Source organism: Sceloporus undulatus, chromosome 5, assembly GCF_019175285.1.
Source record: "Sceloporus undulatus isolate JIND9_A2432 ecotype Alabama chromosome 5, SceUnd_v1.1, whole genome shotgun sequence".
NCBI classification, from domain to species: Eukaryota; Metazoa; Chordata; class Lepidosauria; order Squamata; family Phrynosomatidae; genus Sceloporus; species Sceloporus undulatus.
This window is the reverse complement of record NC_056526.1, coordinates 142,877,164-142,893,243: the sequence shown is the minus strand read 5'-3', so window position 1 is coordinate 142,893,243 and position 16,080 is coordinate 142,877,164. Positions and strand designations below refer to the sequence as shown.

General features: G+C 40.5%; 2 protein-coding genes across 4 annotated transcripts in view; one reads left to right on the top strand and one right to left on the bottom strand.

Annotated features, from left to right (window-relative positions):
* ASIC5 (acid sensing ion channel subunit family member 5) overlaps positions 1-5,281 on the bottom strand; it is a 31,914-nt gene extending 26,633 nt beyond the window's left edge. The window contains exons 1-2 of one of the 3 annotated variants that reach the window (XM_042470103.1): positions 5,249-5,281; positions 1,377-1,492 (exon numbers count right to left, since the gene is read on the bottom strand). In XM_042470103.1, coding sequence (XP_042326037.1) covers positions 1,377-1,492; positions 5,249-5,250 — 118 coding nt within the window. In that variant the 5' untranslated portion in view covers positions 5,251-5,281. The remainder of the gene's footprint in view (positions 1-1,376; positions 1,493-5,248) is intronic. The other 2 variants (XM_042470102.1, XM_042470104.1) reach the window with 2 other exon arrangements.
* Positions 5,282-14,102: 8,821 nt separating this feature from the next.
* TDO2 (tryptophan 2,3-dioxygenase) overlaps positions 14,103-16,080 on the top strand; it is a 21,427-nt gene continuing 19,449 nt past the window's right edge. Inside the window, exons 1-2 of the mRNA XM_042470108.1 lie at positions 14,103-14,263; positions 14,591-14,696. Of these exons, the coding sequence (XP_042326042.1) occupies positions 14,229-14,263; positions 14,591-14,696 (141 nt within the window). The 5' untranslated portion in view covers positions 14,103-14,228. The remainder of the gene's footprint in view (positions 14,264-14,590; positions 14,697-16,080) is intronic.

Here is a 16,080-nt window from a genome sequence, read left to right as displayed (position 1 = left end):
CCCGCTTTAACTCTTGTCTGGCTCTTTGCTATGGAATTCTGGGAGTTTTTTGCTTGCTTTTGTGTGGTGCTCCAAACAGAGGAGCTTTTGTGGGTTCCCTCCTGGAGGGAAGGAGGAGAAGGTCCTGGGCATCCCTGCCTCCTGCATTGTGACAGCACAGGAGCCCCACTGGACATGACACTAGAGACCCCCGGAGAAGCAGCCAGACCCTCTCCCTCTTGCTCTCTGCTCTGGTCTCTTCTTTCCCTCTCTTTCCCTGCTTTCCTCTTCTCTTCCTTGTCCCACCTTTCCTCCCTTTTTCCTCCCTTCCCTCCCTCCTTCTTTCCCCCCTCACACACACACACCTTCCCTCACTGCAGTCGCTCGCCTGCCTGCCTCCCTCCCTGCCTGTCATTCTTTCAGCCAATCAGAAGACAGAGGAATGAGGGAACGGATTTGAGAACGGATAAGAATACCGCACACACTTCTCTTGGAACGTTTTCATCACGTTTCAGCTCTCTGGGAACACATTCAGAACACATTCAAATCCGTTCCCTCCTGGAACACATTTGGAACACATTTAAGCGTTCTGAGAACCCGATTGGAACACATACGTGCGGTATTCTCAAATGCGTTCCGTTCTCATCACATGATCAGAACGTTCTCAGAACGCAGTGCGATAATCTCCAAAGATTAAGAGAGTTCTTTTGTGATCTCTAGGACAAAGAAACCATTCTACATCCAAAATGTCAGTGGCAAATAGTTTTATTCTCAGGATTTTACTGAGAGACAGCCTTACTGTTTCTAATGCTTTTCATCATCCCTGGTTAATCTTATTAGCCACCATAGGTAGTGAAATTTTATTTATTAGCAGGATCCTCATTGTGTCTTGCTCCACTGCTCTTTGAAGGCCTTGAAACTGTATTTGGCCTGAGATTGTCTTACTTACTTCTAAAGAGGGAGCAAACATTTTTAGTGTTCTCCCTTCCTGTGTAAGGTTCATTCCTCTCACCTGAGAGATTATAGCACTTCCATGGACTATTCTACTATGCTCTTCTCCACATTTCTTAGTGAATTCCCCAAAGGATTGTTCAATAACAGGGATGTGCTTGCTACTTTTAGATAAATATATAGATTACTGTGTGAGCTGTTAATAAACATTGAGATGTCATAAAACCTAATGCAGGTTCCTGCAGTTGTTGTGACTGCTGTTGATTTTGTTTGGAGGGGGAGCCTCCCACTCCTCATGAAGGATATAGAAACAAACTCTCTTCCGTATCTGAAAAACATGCATTCTTCCTTTCCATTCCACAGTCAAGAATTTCTTTAAAACATTCCTCTGTTAATAGAGGTGTGAATCTGTTCATAGTAGGGATAGTTAAAGAAAATTGGCTTACTCACTGTTTCCTTTGGTGCAGTCAGTTGGTTGATCTTGTTTTGTAGCTCTACGCAACTGTGAAGCTCCAGAACATACTCTGAACATATTCTTGTTCCAAATTCCTTTAAACACAACCTGTTGTCAAGGTGTCAATTTTCCAGTTTTTTTCTTATCTAATTCTTTTCCTTCCACCATTTACTTGAAAATGCTCTCAGATGTTTTATTAAGTTCTACTTGTGTAGCTTTTGCCATTTCTCCAGCATTTCATTCTCTCAGAACAAAGTAGCATTAGAATGACTAAAGGTCATAAACCTCTAAAACCATAAATCTGCAAGTCAGTTTCTAACTTGTGAATAAAAACTTAAAAAAATCTTCTGAGGGCTTCATGGGGTTCTAAAAATGTAGATTTAAACAATACTTTACAGAGACTCCAGCTGCTGTGCTGCCTCTCGTGCTATTTTTTCTCCCTGTTTGCTGCTGTTGTCATATACTTCAAAAGTAAACCATATTTACTGTCCAGTTCTTTATCCATAATATCCAACAAAAATACTTCTGGTAACATTACAAAATCTACCTTTATTTATTTTTCATTTAGTATAATTAAACATATAAATCTTAGACCAGCAACTTTTCACCTTCATGGGCAGGACTTTTGGATGTGGTTTGGGCTTTTTTGCTGTTTTCCATCTCTATTTGCTGTTGCCTGATTTGATTTTGAATTCATGAAAAGTTGTCTGGAGGAGCGGGAGGAAAGGGAAGGAATTTTTAGGGAGAATTTGTCCTTCTCCTTTGAAGCATTTTGGCAGAGAAGGGACAAAATCCTCTCCAGAGAGCTCCTCTCCTCCCTTCCCCCTTCGCCAACAACATTTCATGAATTCAAATGGAATGGACGATGGATCCAGTCATTATGGCAGTTCTAAAGCAACAAAGGATGCTTCATTTTCTAAATGTCACATAGATAAAAGTTTTTGTTTTAATTAAACCAATAATGCCATTTCAGAAACGGCCCTTCTGCTGTCATCCTTTTCTACAAACCAGTTTGTAAAACCTTGAACTTTATTCCTCCCACTGAGAATGAGTATCTGATTGGATTATTAATATTGCATCAACTGTTATCCGTATTTGCCTAACCTTGAGTTATTGGATCTCCCATTTACTTAAAGCGGGCTATTAATTGGAAATGGAGGTTAAATGGAAAGGGCACGGTGACTGCGGAAATTACAAGATACTCAGTGAGTACAGGAAACATTTAAACTTAACCGCAGATCTGATATAGAGAAACATATAGAAATATTAATATTTTATGGCATAGCATCATTCAAAAATACTGTATCCCATGCTTCCAATTCAAATTTCAAACTTAATGCATATGTTTAACTAGTCCCTGCTAGAAGAAAAGGATGGTTGGGTTTAACAATTTGCTTTACTTGAAAGAATGAAGAGAAATCTGAGAAGATAAGTAAATGTGCCAGTGAATAGATCATCATAAAGCAAAATTTTATGAAGTAGTTGATAAGTTTATTAAAAGTACAGTTTTTCTGCTTATCGGTGTCCCCAAAAGAATGCACCCTAAAAATATAGAAACAAAACAGAAATAAAGGATTTAAGAGCAGACTAAAAAGAGTTTCAAAAGCCAAGGCCTTTTCAAGTAAATGACCCTCATTAAAAAAAAAAAGCCTGTAAAATGGTATGTACTTTTGAATTGCATGATAATATAATGGACCTAAGGACTTTGTTGGTCAACTTTTGAAGACATTTGGCAGACATTACCATTGGCCTCCATAAAGACCCTGTCTCCTATCTTGCCCCCAGAATTCAAGCTGGGAAATTCAAGGAGGCATGGCTATGTACAGGAATCATTCATTAAAGGGAGAGCCAGTAATTAATGCTTGGATTTCCAAGAAGATCTCTAACTACATTAAGGATACAAGCACAGGAAAGTTACTCATCCAAGGTTACTTTTGTAGATGTTGAAGTAAGTGGACTGAGCTTTTCTGGATATGGTAAAATTACTAAAGCAATTAGGGGCAGATCCTCTTGACCAAGGATGGACAGCCTTCTGATCTCTGAAGGCCATAGGCTGTCCTTCTGTCCATCTTTTAAACATGCTTTCTGCTTTCCTCCTTACAAACACATACTCATACATGCCATGTTGGCAGTTTGGGCACTTGAAGGGGGCTGTACAGAAAGCAGGGGGCTGTCCATTAGTGTCCTAGAAGATCAATACTCTTTAGTTTCACAATAATAAGCTTCTAGATTGCTTCTCCCTAACATTTCCACATGTGGCTGATGGCCAACTACATATGTTCTCAGTCATATCGTTTCTCCCAGATGCAGGATTTTTTTTCAGAAAGAGCCAGTATGAGGTTCTAGATCAGGAGCCTCCTGTAGACAACAACCCAGGAAACATTACTTTTAGGGGGGCTATAAATCCTGCACTCCCAAACAGCATGGTCAAAGGAACCAGTGATGTCTTCAGTTGCACCTCCAACACAATTCCATTCAGACAGTGCGCTAATTCACACTGAAGTGCCTCATGTAACTCTCATGTTCCACTCTGCTCCTTGCCCAGCCATTTCAATTTATTCTGGCTTGTGGAAGCATCCCCCTTCACACTTGCATGGGTCAGGGGTGTGTCATTAGGGAGGTGCAGGGAATGTGTGATGCACCAGGTGACACTCTAAGTGGGGGCAACACTACTGCTCCTCAAACATCTGCAGCTATTTAAAATACTGGAGCTCAGCGATATTCGGAGATATATGGGGATTACGATTTTTTACCAGTAACATCAGTACAGTACAAAAAAAAAAAACATTACTAAGGATTCTGTATGGTCTGATAACGGAGGAGGTACATGGCAGGGTGGGGGGAACACCATGAGTTACCATATCAGGTGACACCAATCCTAGTGACACCACTGGTTCAAAATTTTAGGATGTGAATGAAATCTTGCTCTCAGCTTTTGCTCATATAGTGAAGTCATGGAAACTGCTGAAGAAGGGCTGAAGCTTTAATGAGTTTGAGCTACAGAAGAAAATCAGAATGAAATTGAATGCTATACTCTCAGGGATGCCTGAATCACTGCTGAAAGGTGAGATTGCTGCATAATATTCAGAATGTTCAGGTGAAAAGCTTAATGGCATCCTTTGTTCAGTAGAAACAAGGATGTTAGCAATGGATTGCAAAAGTCTATGTTGGGCATGCATTTGATAGATGTATATTCAGGATCATATCTGAAAAAACATGCACACACATAGGATGTACCTATGGAATGGAATGAGGGCATTACTTTCTAAATAAGAAAAAAAAAAACTACAAAGTTTCCCCAAAGTGCAGAATGAAAGACTGAAAACTGCTTGTGTCTAGAACTCTTATATTTGTTGTGTGATCCATTCTTTTCTTGACCCTTTTCTAAGCTGTATTTCTACCTACTCAAGTGAACTTCTAAGTTATTGCAATGCCAGAAACTTGTAGACTGAGGGAAAATTTCATCAGGGGCAGAGTTTCTATTTTGGGAGTGCAATACCCTCATTTTGTTTCCTTGCACCCACCCAGCATGCCCATAGAAAAAGCAAGAGAGGGAGAAAGAGAGAGAGTGATCAGTTAATTTGGATTTTGTCTCCTCAACACTTATGAACATGAGGAAAAACCTAAATTTGTTGCCACAATAGCAAGTGACAGCTCCCACCAAACCACATCAAGGTGCCTAAGACTCAATGAAGTTACTTTGACACATGCCCATGCCTGGCCCCATGAATATAATAATAACAATTGCCATTGCTAACAGTTTCCTTTTCATAGCATCCAAAATCAGTTGCCAGAGGTGGCTGTTTTACACTTTTGCTAGTGTTACAGTTGGGGCTCTCTCTGCAAAATAAGATAAAATCTTACATTTAGAGTACAAAAGTTCTTTCTGATGAGATCTGGCTTCAGCCACCTGAGTAAAATCTACCAAATTATGTTTTGCTTACAAATGACTATTGCTGTTCTTATTGGTTCACTCAGAGGGAGGCTCCTTTTTTTGGCTTTTATTGAATGACCTGCTTGGCTAGGGATTCAAGGTTTGTTTTGGTTTGAGCTCGACTTGATGTCATTGGTAGCTGTGTGATACAGTCAGCCAGTCTGATTGAGCATGACCAATGCCAGGGGCTGGGAAACCTAGACATAGGCTAAAGGCTCACAGTACAAGGAGTGGTGTTTTGTAACCATGGCTACTATAGCCTACAAAAATAGAAAGGTCTTGCTATGGTGCCTGCTGTCTCACACCTCCTTTTCCCTCTTTCTCCTTCTTTTATCCTTGCCCACCCTGTACATTTTGACTGACTGAAGGACAAGCAAATGAAAGGCACTGAAAGGGGGAAAGTACATGCCAATGACACAGCCTTGAAGCAGTGGTGCATGCACTGGTAATCTCTCGTTTAGACTTCTTAATGCGCTCTACATGGGGCTACCTTTGTATCAAGTTCAGAAACTTCAATTAGTACAAAATGCAGCAGCCAGACTGGTCACTGGTACACCTAAGACTGACCATATAACACCAATCTTAAGATCTCTTCACTGGTTACCGATTAGTTTCTGGGCACAGTACAAAGTGTTGGTCATTACCTTTAAAGCCCTATATGGCTTGAGCCCAAGTTACTTGAAGGAACGCCTCTCCCTACACAATCTGCCCCGCACTCTCAGAACTACAGGGAAGTACCTATTGGACTGCCCGAAGACTAGATTAAGATCTACTTCCCATAGGGCATTCACTGTGATGGCTCCCAAATTGTGGAATGGCTTGCCGGAGGAAATCCGTCTCATTACCACCTTAGATGCCTTTAAGAAGGCAATCAAGATGGATCTCTTCCAGCGAGCCTAACCCCCTGACCTGCTTTAACAACTTAAGATGATACTCCACTCGGAACTTGATGAGGAATCAGATTTTGATATTGCACATGTACAGGTATTTTAATGTGTTTTTAAATTTTGCTTTGTATAATGAGAATGTATTTTAACTATGTGTAACTTTATATATGTGCTGTTTTCCTGCCTCGATCCTTAGGGAGAGGCAGGATATATAAATAATAATAATAATAATAATAATAATAATAATAATAATAATAATAATAATTATTATTATTTCATGGCAGACTGCAACTCCTTGTCCATCCAAGGAAGCTCTGTATTACAAGGGCTGAGCATAAAATTTAGCCAACTAACCAGGAAATATGGCAACCCAGAGACAGAGAAGGAAGCACTTGTGATGGCTAGGCAGGAAACAAAATTTGCTCAGTATCTTCAAGTAGTGTACCATTTGTACTCACATCCCCACATGATTTTACCACCACATATTTGTGGGTGTTTTCCCAGTACCTATTCTGCTGCTGGCACTTGGGAAAGGCTCACTGCCACTTCTTGAGGAGCATTCCCCCCCAGATCCTGCATCATTGCTGACAAGGCTTTCATAACAAGAAGGCTCATGACTTACACTGCTGGAGTTCAATTCCCTAGCTTGCCCCAACTGGCATTATTTGCCCAAGTACATTCACCCACCATTTCTCTCTCCTGTCTCCCACCCCACTCCTAGCATTTTAGTGTACTGACATTGCACAAGTATAACACACATACCAACACCTTTCAGTTGAATCAGAGAGGCTTGGCAGTAGCTGTGACTGGTTGGATATGCTCATGCTTTAAAGCCACATGCAAATATTACACTTTCTTCTGTTCCACTGCAACTTGCCCTGAGACAAGTCTTCATGTCTGAAGACTGAGGGCATGTCTATACAAATCATTTATGTCATTTCCTCCTTGCACTCTCACATAATCCAGACGATGCAGGGTCAAAACCCTGAATCAAGTGAAGACTGCCTTCACATGGCCTGTTCCACACTGAATCTGGGTCATCCCTGCCTTAAATTGAATTTTAAAAACTTATCTGAGTGATGTTGGGTGGCTACACACATGTCCACCACTGCTGGCATAGGTAATTAATTCTGAGGTCACAGTGAGGTATCTAGCCATGTGATCAATGCTGGGCACCTCAGTTTAAATCTCATAAGGAGTGACCTGTATTAGCAGCATTGGTGTCATGCAGCACAGTAGAACATATATGTAGACAGCTGGCCACCATTGCTCCAGAATGCAGTGATAATGAGTGGGGATGATTCAGGACTGCTTTGAGACAAAAATACTGTGGTCCATCCATTCATGTCAATGGCACAGAAAGCAAAGTACTACAAGAATGTTCTGCTTTTGCCATTATCGTTTTCTTGTCTAGTGTTTGCTTGAAAAGTTCTAATCCTGGTGAGTACAAAAGACCTCAGCATAGTCTAATCCAGTCTAATCTTTGTTGTTATTTGCCATCCGAATTTTGACAATCTTATGAATGAGAGATCTCCAAGAGCCCTGGACATCAATTGCTCCCATACATCCTGCAAATTCAGGGCTGTGGCTCTCTTGATGGAATCATCCACCTGTGGTGCAGTGTCTTTCCTTTCCTACTGCTTTATCAAGCATTATTGTCTTTTCCAGAGAGTCACCATCAACTCATGACATGTCCCAAAATTATGACAGCCTTAGTTTTTAGTGACAATTCAGGCTTGACTTGCTTTAAGACCTATTCATTTATCTTTTTAGCAGTCCATAGTATCCATCACACTCATCAAACTCTCCTCCAGCACCACATTTTGAATGAGTTTACTTTCTTCCTCTTAGCTATCTTCATGGACCAGCTTTCATAGCCATTCATAAAAACCAGATTCTTCTTCTTCCAGTAGACTCCAGCTCTCTACCAGGGATCACCAGGGAGCCCTGGTGGCACAGTGGTTAAATGCCAGTATTGCAACCACAACATTGTGAGTTCAGTCCCAGTGGCTCTAGGTTGACTCAGCCTTCCATCCTTTCATAGGTCAGTAAAAAAACCCAGCATGTTGGGGGCAATTGGCTTACACACTGTAAACTGCATAGAGAGTGCTGAGTTCACTATTAAGCAGCACAGAAATGTAAATGCTATTGCTAATGCTATAATACAGTGGATCTTTCCCATCCACGGGGGTTCAGCCCCTCCTCATGGATGGCAAAAAATGGGTGGTTGCACCTCATATTATTCGATAGTGATTATGTATGTATGGAGTAATCGGCACATCTGTACGTATGTAGTGCCATTGAATAATATGGAATGTGTTGCTCTACAAGTGGTAAAATCCATGGATGGCCAACCTATCAATACAAAGGGTCCACTGTAGGTAAGAAATGCCTTTCCTCAGTAGTTTCCCCCTAAATTCAAGTACAATCTGCAGGCCTGCTACAGGTAACTTTGGGGGGAGAATGTGTTTCCATGCAGCTTGAGTAACTGTAATAATTCAATGTTTATATAGATCTCAAGATATTCTGATCATAGGAAGATGAGACATGCCTTCAAGGTGGGCATTTCCCCATCTTTCTCAGTTTTAGAAGGCTGGCACTTTTAAAAACCTTTTTTCAAAGTCATTAGCAAATCCATGATCGTAAGGTATGTAGCAGTTTTTCAGCACCATTTCTGCACTTCATTGTTTGGCCTTGCACTATTTTATTTTATTTTGAAAGATAAAACATGGGATTTTCCCCTTACAGCCCAATTTTGTAATTTGTACATTGTGCTAGAGAGAGAGATCACAGCTTCAAAAGCCATGCCATGTAAAGATATCTGTTTGAAGTAAGATTTTCATAGCGCTTCATTGCTGGTTGAATTCTTTTGGATGATTTCCCATACTTCAATTTCTGAGAGAGATTGCTAATCTAACCATATTCATCATGCTTTTGTCAGCAGCACTGTAATAGCAATCATAATCTGGCAAGGAAAATGCTATAAAATACAAAGGGATCTCCTGGACAACGCTCAACTTTTAGAGCAAAGTCAAGCTCTTTAATTAATTGAAACGCTGAACTGGGAGAGCATTCCAGCTACCACAACATCCTCTTTTATGGTTTTAGTCAGATTTTACAAACACAAAATGAAATAAAAATTACAGATAAAGTTTGCAGAAATATGGATTTTATTTACCATTTACTAGTATTGTAATTTACAAAATAACATGCTTTTATTTTTTTAGCCTCCACTCACAATTTAATGATAGTCTTTATCCTATATTTGTCTATTTTTGAAACCATTGTTTCATGTAAAATTGTTTGCAAAATATTTGAAAATACCAAATCCCACAAAGAGAAAAGCAACATTAAGGTTGCACACATAGAAAGAGAGAAGGAAAGGGTTCCATTATGTACTACGGCTGCTTTCCCAGCCCAATGTTCTTCAGATATATTGAACTACAGTCCAGCATATCTCAAAGGCATATCGACTTGCCAGGTCAAGACTGTCACAAAACTTGAGACCTAGGGATAACACGTTATGATGTCACAAGGGAGTGGGCCCTGGTGATGTTACAAAGGTGATGTTGGAAGATACAGCCCTGATGATGTTGTTAAACTTGATATACTCCACAGTTGCACAAAGCATGCTATTCAAAGAAAAACAACAAATCCAACAAAATCAGGGAAAAAATGTATCCATACCTTTTCCAGAATATGGCAGCCAGATTGGTCACAGGTACATCCAGGTTTGACCACGTAACACCTGTTTTAAAATCTCTTCACTGGCTGCCTATCAGCTTCCGGGCACAGTACAAGGTATTGGTTATTACCTTTAAAGCCCTACATGGCTTGGGCCCAAGTTACTTGCTGAAACGCCTCTCCCTACACAATTCACCCCGCATTCTCAGAATATCTGGGAAGAATTTATTAGAACCACAAACAACCAGATTGGTAACGACTTCCCAAAGAACTTTTGCTTCTGCTGCTCCTAAACTATGGAACAACCTGCCGGAGGAGATCCGTTTTATTACCACCTTTGATGCTTTTAAGAAGGCAGTCAAGACGGATCTCTTCCGGCGGGCGTATCCAGTATAGGATAACTATTCATTTTATGTTTCACCCCTCTGATTATGATTATGAATTACTGCTGTATTAAGATAAGATTAGCCTTTTTATCTGAATTACTGTTGTATGTATTTTATTGATTTTATTATTGTGTGTATTTTATCAAGTTGTAATCCCACCTCGATCCGCAGGGAGAGGCAGGAAATATAAATAAATTATTTATTATTATTATTTATTTTCCAAAGGAGTGTTCTCACCCACAGATTCCTCTTCCTTGACTCAAGGACCATAAAAGAGGGGCCAGCCTCGGAGATCTGGGAACCCTAAGAGAGCTAGATCGAGAGGGATGCCTCTGTGGAGATCCTTTAGACTTTGGTGCTACAGCCATGTGGAGAAACATGGCTGTATCAGAGGGCTTGTCTACATAATATTTGTTTGTTTGTTTGTTTGTTTATATCTCACCTTTCTCTGGGTATAGGGACTCAAGGTGGCTAACAAAATTGAAAACAGTACAAATTGAAGACAGAAGAAAGTATTAAATACTCCTAATTCTCTGAAGATGGCAGCTACAGCTGCTAGTGAAAAATCAGGAAAAAATTCTTCTAGAACATGCCTCATAGCCTGAAAAATCCACAAAAACCCCTCTACATGCAATTTGGAGGAATTCAGGCTTTTTGCAGTGGGTGGGCTCTTTAAACACTACAGAAAAAGAAATCACTTTTTTTTTACCAGAGTATTTGTGAGTATCTGCAAGGATGCACATTATTAAATGTGTGGCCATCCATGCTATTTGCATGGATTTGCATGGCTGTTTGTTTTTGGCAGAGGGAGAGTGCATAGATGTGAATTTGTAGAGAAAAATTAAAACAGTTAACTATTGATGCAAATATGTGAAAATGCTCAGTAATTCACATAATACACTTACATGTAGATTAGTCCTGAGAATCCTGAGAAAGTATCCAGGCAGAGAGAAATAAAACCAGTAGATTATTTGATTTATAAAATTCTGTTGGGTAGGTTCAAAACATTTTGCTGCCTACTGCAGAACATCAAATGCTACTCCCTTCCCCAACTGAGGTGCATGATTCTTACAGTCAGAAATGTTATGTCAGCACATGAGGCAGGAAATTCTACAAACACCTCTCCTGCACTGAAAAATATACTCATTAATAAATTAAATAACTAACAATTTGCCATCCTTTCATGAAACCCAAAATGTGCTGCTTGAAGTGGCCAGCCCCATTGCTTTACCACTTGTTTCTATCACTTCTGTTTCACAGGACTGAGCAAGCAGTACCTCATATTTTGGCTTGATGGCTTAGATGTGAAACAATGCTTAGCAATGAAGAGTCAGGAATGCCTCAGAGAGGGCAGTTATATAAGGTTAGATAGTCTGGATAACCCAAAGTGACTTTCTTTCTTGTCTACCTGTCCTGACCCTTCCGTGACATAAACCCTTATGGGAATTTCTTCTCCTCTTGTCTACCCACCAGTTGTCTCTCATGAAGCTAGGTTAGATTAGTGCCCTGATTAACTTTTCTGTCTAAGGAAGTTATCCCATTAACAAATAAGCTAGTTAAAGAGATAAGCCATTTTATCTCTTTCAGCTTGAATTCAGGATCTGGGATGCCCCCGGATGTTATCATACCTAAATCACCACCTATCTAGCTGGGATGCCACTGCCCAGATGCATCCCGGCTAGATAGGTGGCAATTTAGGTATGACAACATCTGGGGGCATCCCGGATCCTGAATTCAAGCCAGAAGAGGTAACCCAGCTTATTTGTTAATGGGACAAACTCCTTAGATTGGAGTTTCTATAACAAAGCCTTTAGTTTGTTTCTCTAAGCTGCTGTTATCTTTGCTTCTTAATGAGGATCTCAGACAGCTGTGCACATACTATTAGCTACAAACTGTTTTTGAAACATTTTAATGTTATACCTTAATCCAATACCTGTGCACTAAGTAAACTCTGATTAACATTTCACATTAGAAGCCTAAATCCCAGTGGAACATTTTGCAAAGCAAGACAGAGCACTACTGGAATTCCAGTTTCCCCCCAGTTACTGTATACTGTATGCTCATATATTAGTCTAGAAATTTTAGTCAAAAAATTAACCCCAAAAACCTGGGTTGACCCATTCATGGATCAATTTAAGTAATGTACCTCAACTTTTATCAAAATACAAACCATTCCCTTTTTTAAGTAGAATAATGAAAGGCGAGAGCTTAGTCCGTTCCAGGTAGGGTTGCCATAAGTCAGGACCTCCAAACTGTGACAAATGTAGGACAACATTTTCAAATGTAGGACACTTTTTTAAAAATGGAGGACACGCGAAATATCGCGGACACCCCCCACGCTCCTTCCTGGCCTCTGTGGAGGCCGAGGCCTCCGCAGAGGCCGGGAAGGAGCCCACTGGGCCGCCCGCGCTCGCCACAATCGCGGGTGGCCTCCTCCCTCCTTCCCAGCCTCTGTGGAGGCCACGGCGGCCGGGAAGGAGCCTGCGGGGCCGCCCGCGATCACGGCAATCGTGGGCGGCCTCCTCCTCCTTCCTGGCCTCTGAAGAGGCCAAGGCCTCTGAGGAGGCCGGGAAGGAGGGAGGAGGCCGTGGGGAGGTGGCAGAGGGTGGCACCGCCTCCACCTTTGCCGCCTCTGCCCCAGACCTCGCTGCCCTCCTCTTCCTCCGCCTCCTCCGCACAGCCATGTGCGATGGAGGAGGAGGAGGGCAGCGAGGCCCCGCGGGTTGCAGCGCAACCCAGCTGCAACCGGGGTTGTCCCGGGTTTTGGCGGCACCCGGGATGGGAGGGGCCCAGTGCTGCCAAAACCGGGACAATCCTGGTTGCAGCCAGGTTATGGCAACCCTAGTTCCAGGAGAAATGAAAAGAAACACTGACTACCTCTACTCTTTTTCTAGCCTTTTTGAATGTCTGGGTGGGAAAATAGTGGTGTGCTTTGGCATTATTTTCCTTTCTTTCATTCTTTACATCCTTTGTTACATGCCCTTGAGTTTTACCCCTGACTTATATACAGGTTATATTGAATTCCATAATTTTAGGCCCAAAACTGGTCCTTGATTTATACATGAGATCAACTTATAGTTGAATATATATGGTACATTTGTTTACATTTGAAATCCCTTACAATGACATTTGTGCTAGTTGGAAGATGTTGCTATAAAGATCTAACCTCTGAAGAAGTTTCAAGTATAACAAATACTTAGTTAATGATAAATAATGATAATGAACACTTTAAGAAATAGGGAGGTCTAGCCCTACGATTATGCATATTAAATAAATGTATGACTCCTATGTGCGGATTAAAGATTTCATGTAACTGAGATGCACTGAAAAACCACAGTATATTACTTAGTTCTGCAAGTGTTCAGTTAATGATTAAATGGAATTGAGTAATGGTGCTCAACAAATACAACTAGGATTTGGAAAATTAGTGTGAGAGTTCAACATTCTTTTAAAGTTTTTTCCCCCCTGAAGTGAGCTAATACATTTTGACCTTAAAAAATTCCATTTCAATTTGAAAATATATTCATGTCATTGAAAAACGAAAAATGGCAGATCTTATTTTGCAGTTAAAGAAGTATTCATCTCCATGCAAGAAAAGTGATATATTTGTGTACATTTTTCCAGTTTTGTCCATTGGACTTGGTACTAGAACTAGAGGGCCTTAAGTGAAAGCTGAACATGTGACCTGTAACCTTTGTGAGTATTTCTGCAGCTCTTTGGAAGAACAGAAGAATTGATCCAGCGACAAAACAAATACATCAGTGGAATTTGTTTAAAGATATTCTCCATGATTGTAGCTGAATGTCAACAGGGATGGGCAGAAAAATAAAAGGATTGGCCTGAACTATCGGATTGGGTTACATAAAAAGGGTGTACTCTAGTAGTTTAAGAAATGTCAATATATTTTACCTCTGGAGGAATTTTAACTCAGTCTGTCATTAGATTCTGAAGACATGAGTGGTTGTCCATTTTGGGAGAACAAATTCCAGTAAGTATATTTCACTCTATTTTGTGAATAATAATGTAATTAAGATAGATACTATCTGGATGGTCTAACTGAAGAGGACAAAATTGAAAGAATAACTATGGCTAACTAGCACTGGGAATTGTTTAAAGTATAAGAAAAGTATTTTTCAAATCATATCTACCAATGCTGCACAGTTTATAGTGCTTTTTACAGTAAAGATGTAACAGTTAAGCCAGACTTTTTCAATTAAGTTCAAAATGCCAATCATCAAACTGCTTGAACATCTCTCTGTTTGCGATCAGTTCCTCTGGTACTAACTGAGTTCTGTTGCTATTTGTTTATTCCTAGATTTAATTTTAATAAACTATCTTTAAATGATGGGGAAGGTGACAAGTCACAAGAAGGGCTAAACAAAGCCAGCAAAGGTGGCCTTGTCTATGGAGACTATCTACAGGTCAGTGCAACTAAAAGTAGCAGAATTATAATACATTTCACTGAGCAAGATCTTCTAACAGCCCCCCTCTGTTCTATGTTGTTTTGAATGCTGGAGGGCAAGGTCTGAAGTCTGGACATAGGCAATAGTTCTTATGAATTTAACTTTGTTAATAGAATTGGTGGTTCTGTAATTCTATTTCATTTCTGAGACTGGACTTAAGGTGTCACTTCTGTGTTGTTCTATAAGTGACAGAATCTTGCAAATCCTATTTGGTAACCATTGAAAATGATTCAGGAGACATATGTGCATGTCATTGGTAATAATACTTCTGTCAGACACTACCCCCCCCCCCCTTCATTTTTATACAGCTGAAAGCAGCCTTGTGCATTAACTTCAGCCACCAAAGGTTATCATTTTCCTAGTTAGAACGTGAAAAAGTCCCTTTTAGGAGGCTACAGTTTCTGGAATCCTAGAAACCGTAAACCATCTTGCACATATACCCTTCTGAGTGTAGATTCACAAGGCTGCAGTGTCCTCTCCCCCCTGCCACCCCAAAGAAATAGAAAAAGAAAAGGAGGGTGCTCCCAATCACCTTTCTGAACTAGCAGAGTGCTCCCTCAGTCATTGCTGAGTAGGGTGGGCTGGGTTGATACTAGAAAACCCCACCACAGCAGTACTAGATTAATTGTAGGATTCTCAAAAGAAAGAAAAAAGCAATGATGTTCCTTGTTTCTTTGGGGGGGGGGGGGGAGCATGTTGGTGCTTTGTTCTGGCAAATTGGTTATCTTTAGAACAGGTTTGATTTGGACAATCTTTCAAATAGAGGACTGCTTTCTGCAGAGCTTGGAAAAATTACTTTGTGGGACAACTATCAGTACACATCACCTCCAGCCAGCATAGCCAGTAACCATGCTGGTGGCAGGGTGGGATGTTCTAAGAGTGGTAGTAAAAACCACATAGTTTTTGCAAGCTGTGGTCCTCTCCGAAGCAGGGCATATATCTACCCTATGGCTTGGGTAAAGTGTCTGAAGATTCCCTCCATGATCTATGTGAGGGACACAACTGTAAATATTGTTTTCTCCCATATTTCTAATCTTAATCAAATTTACGAAAAACGTGTGAATTTTGAAAAGCCTGGCTCAGACATGAACCCCCCAAAATAATAATTATCTACAATCATCTGCAGTGGCCAAATTGAAAATATATAGCAACCTATTGCTAATACAGAGAGACACATGTTGCACCTGCCAGCCATGTGGCTGTTAAAGATGGGAAGCCTGTCAGAAAAACAACAACAACATAACCAACATTAGTTAGATATATGGGGATGCAAAGCTATAAGTGGCTACTTAAACATTAAACACTCGCTTCCTGATTTGGCAAATCTGTCATTATCTTTTTC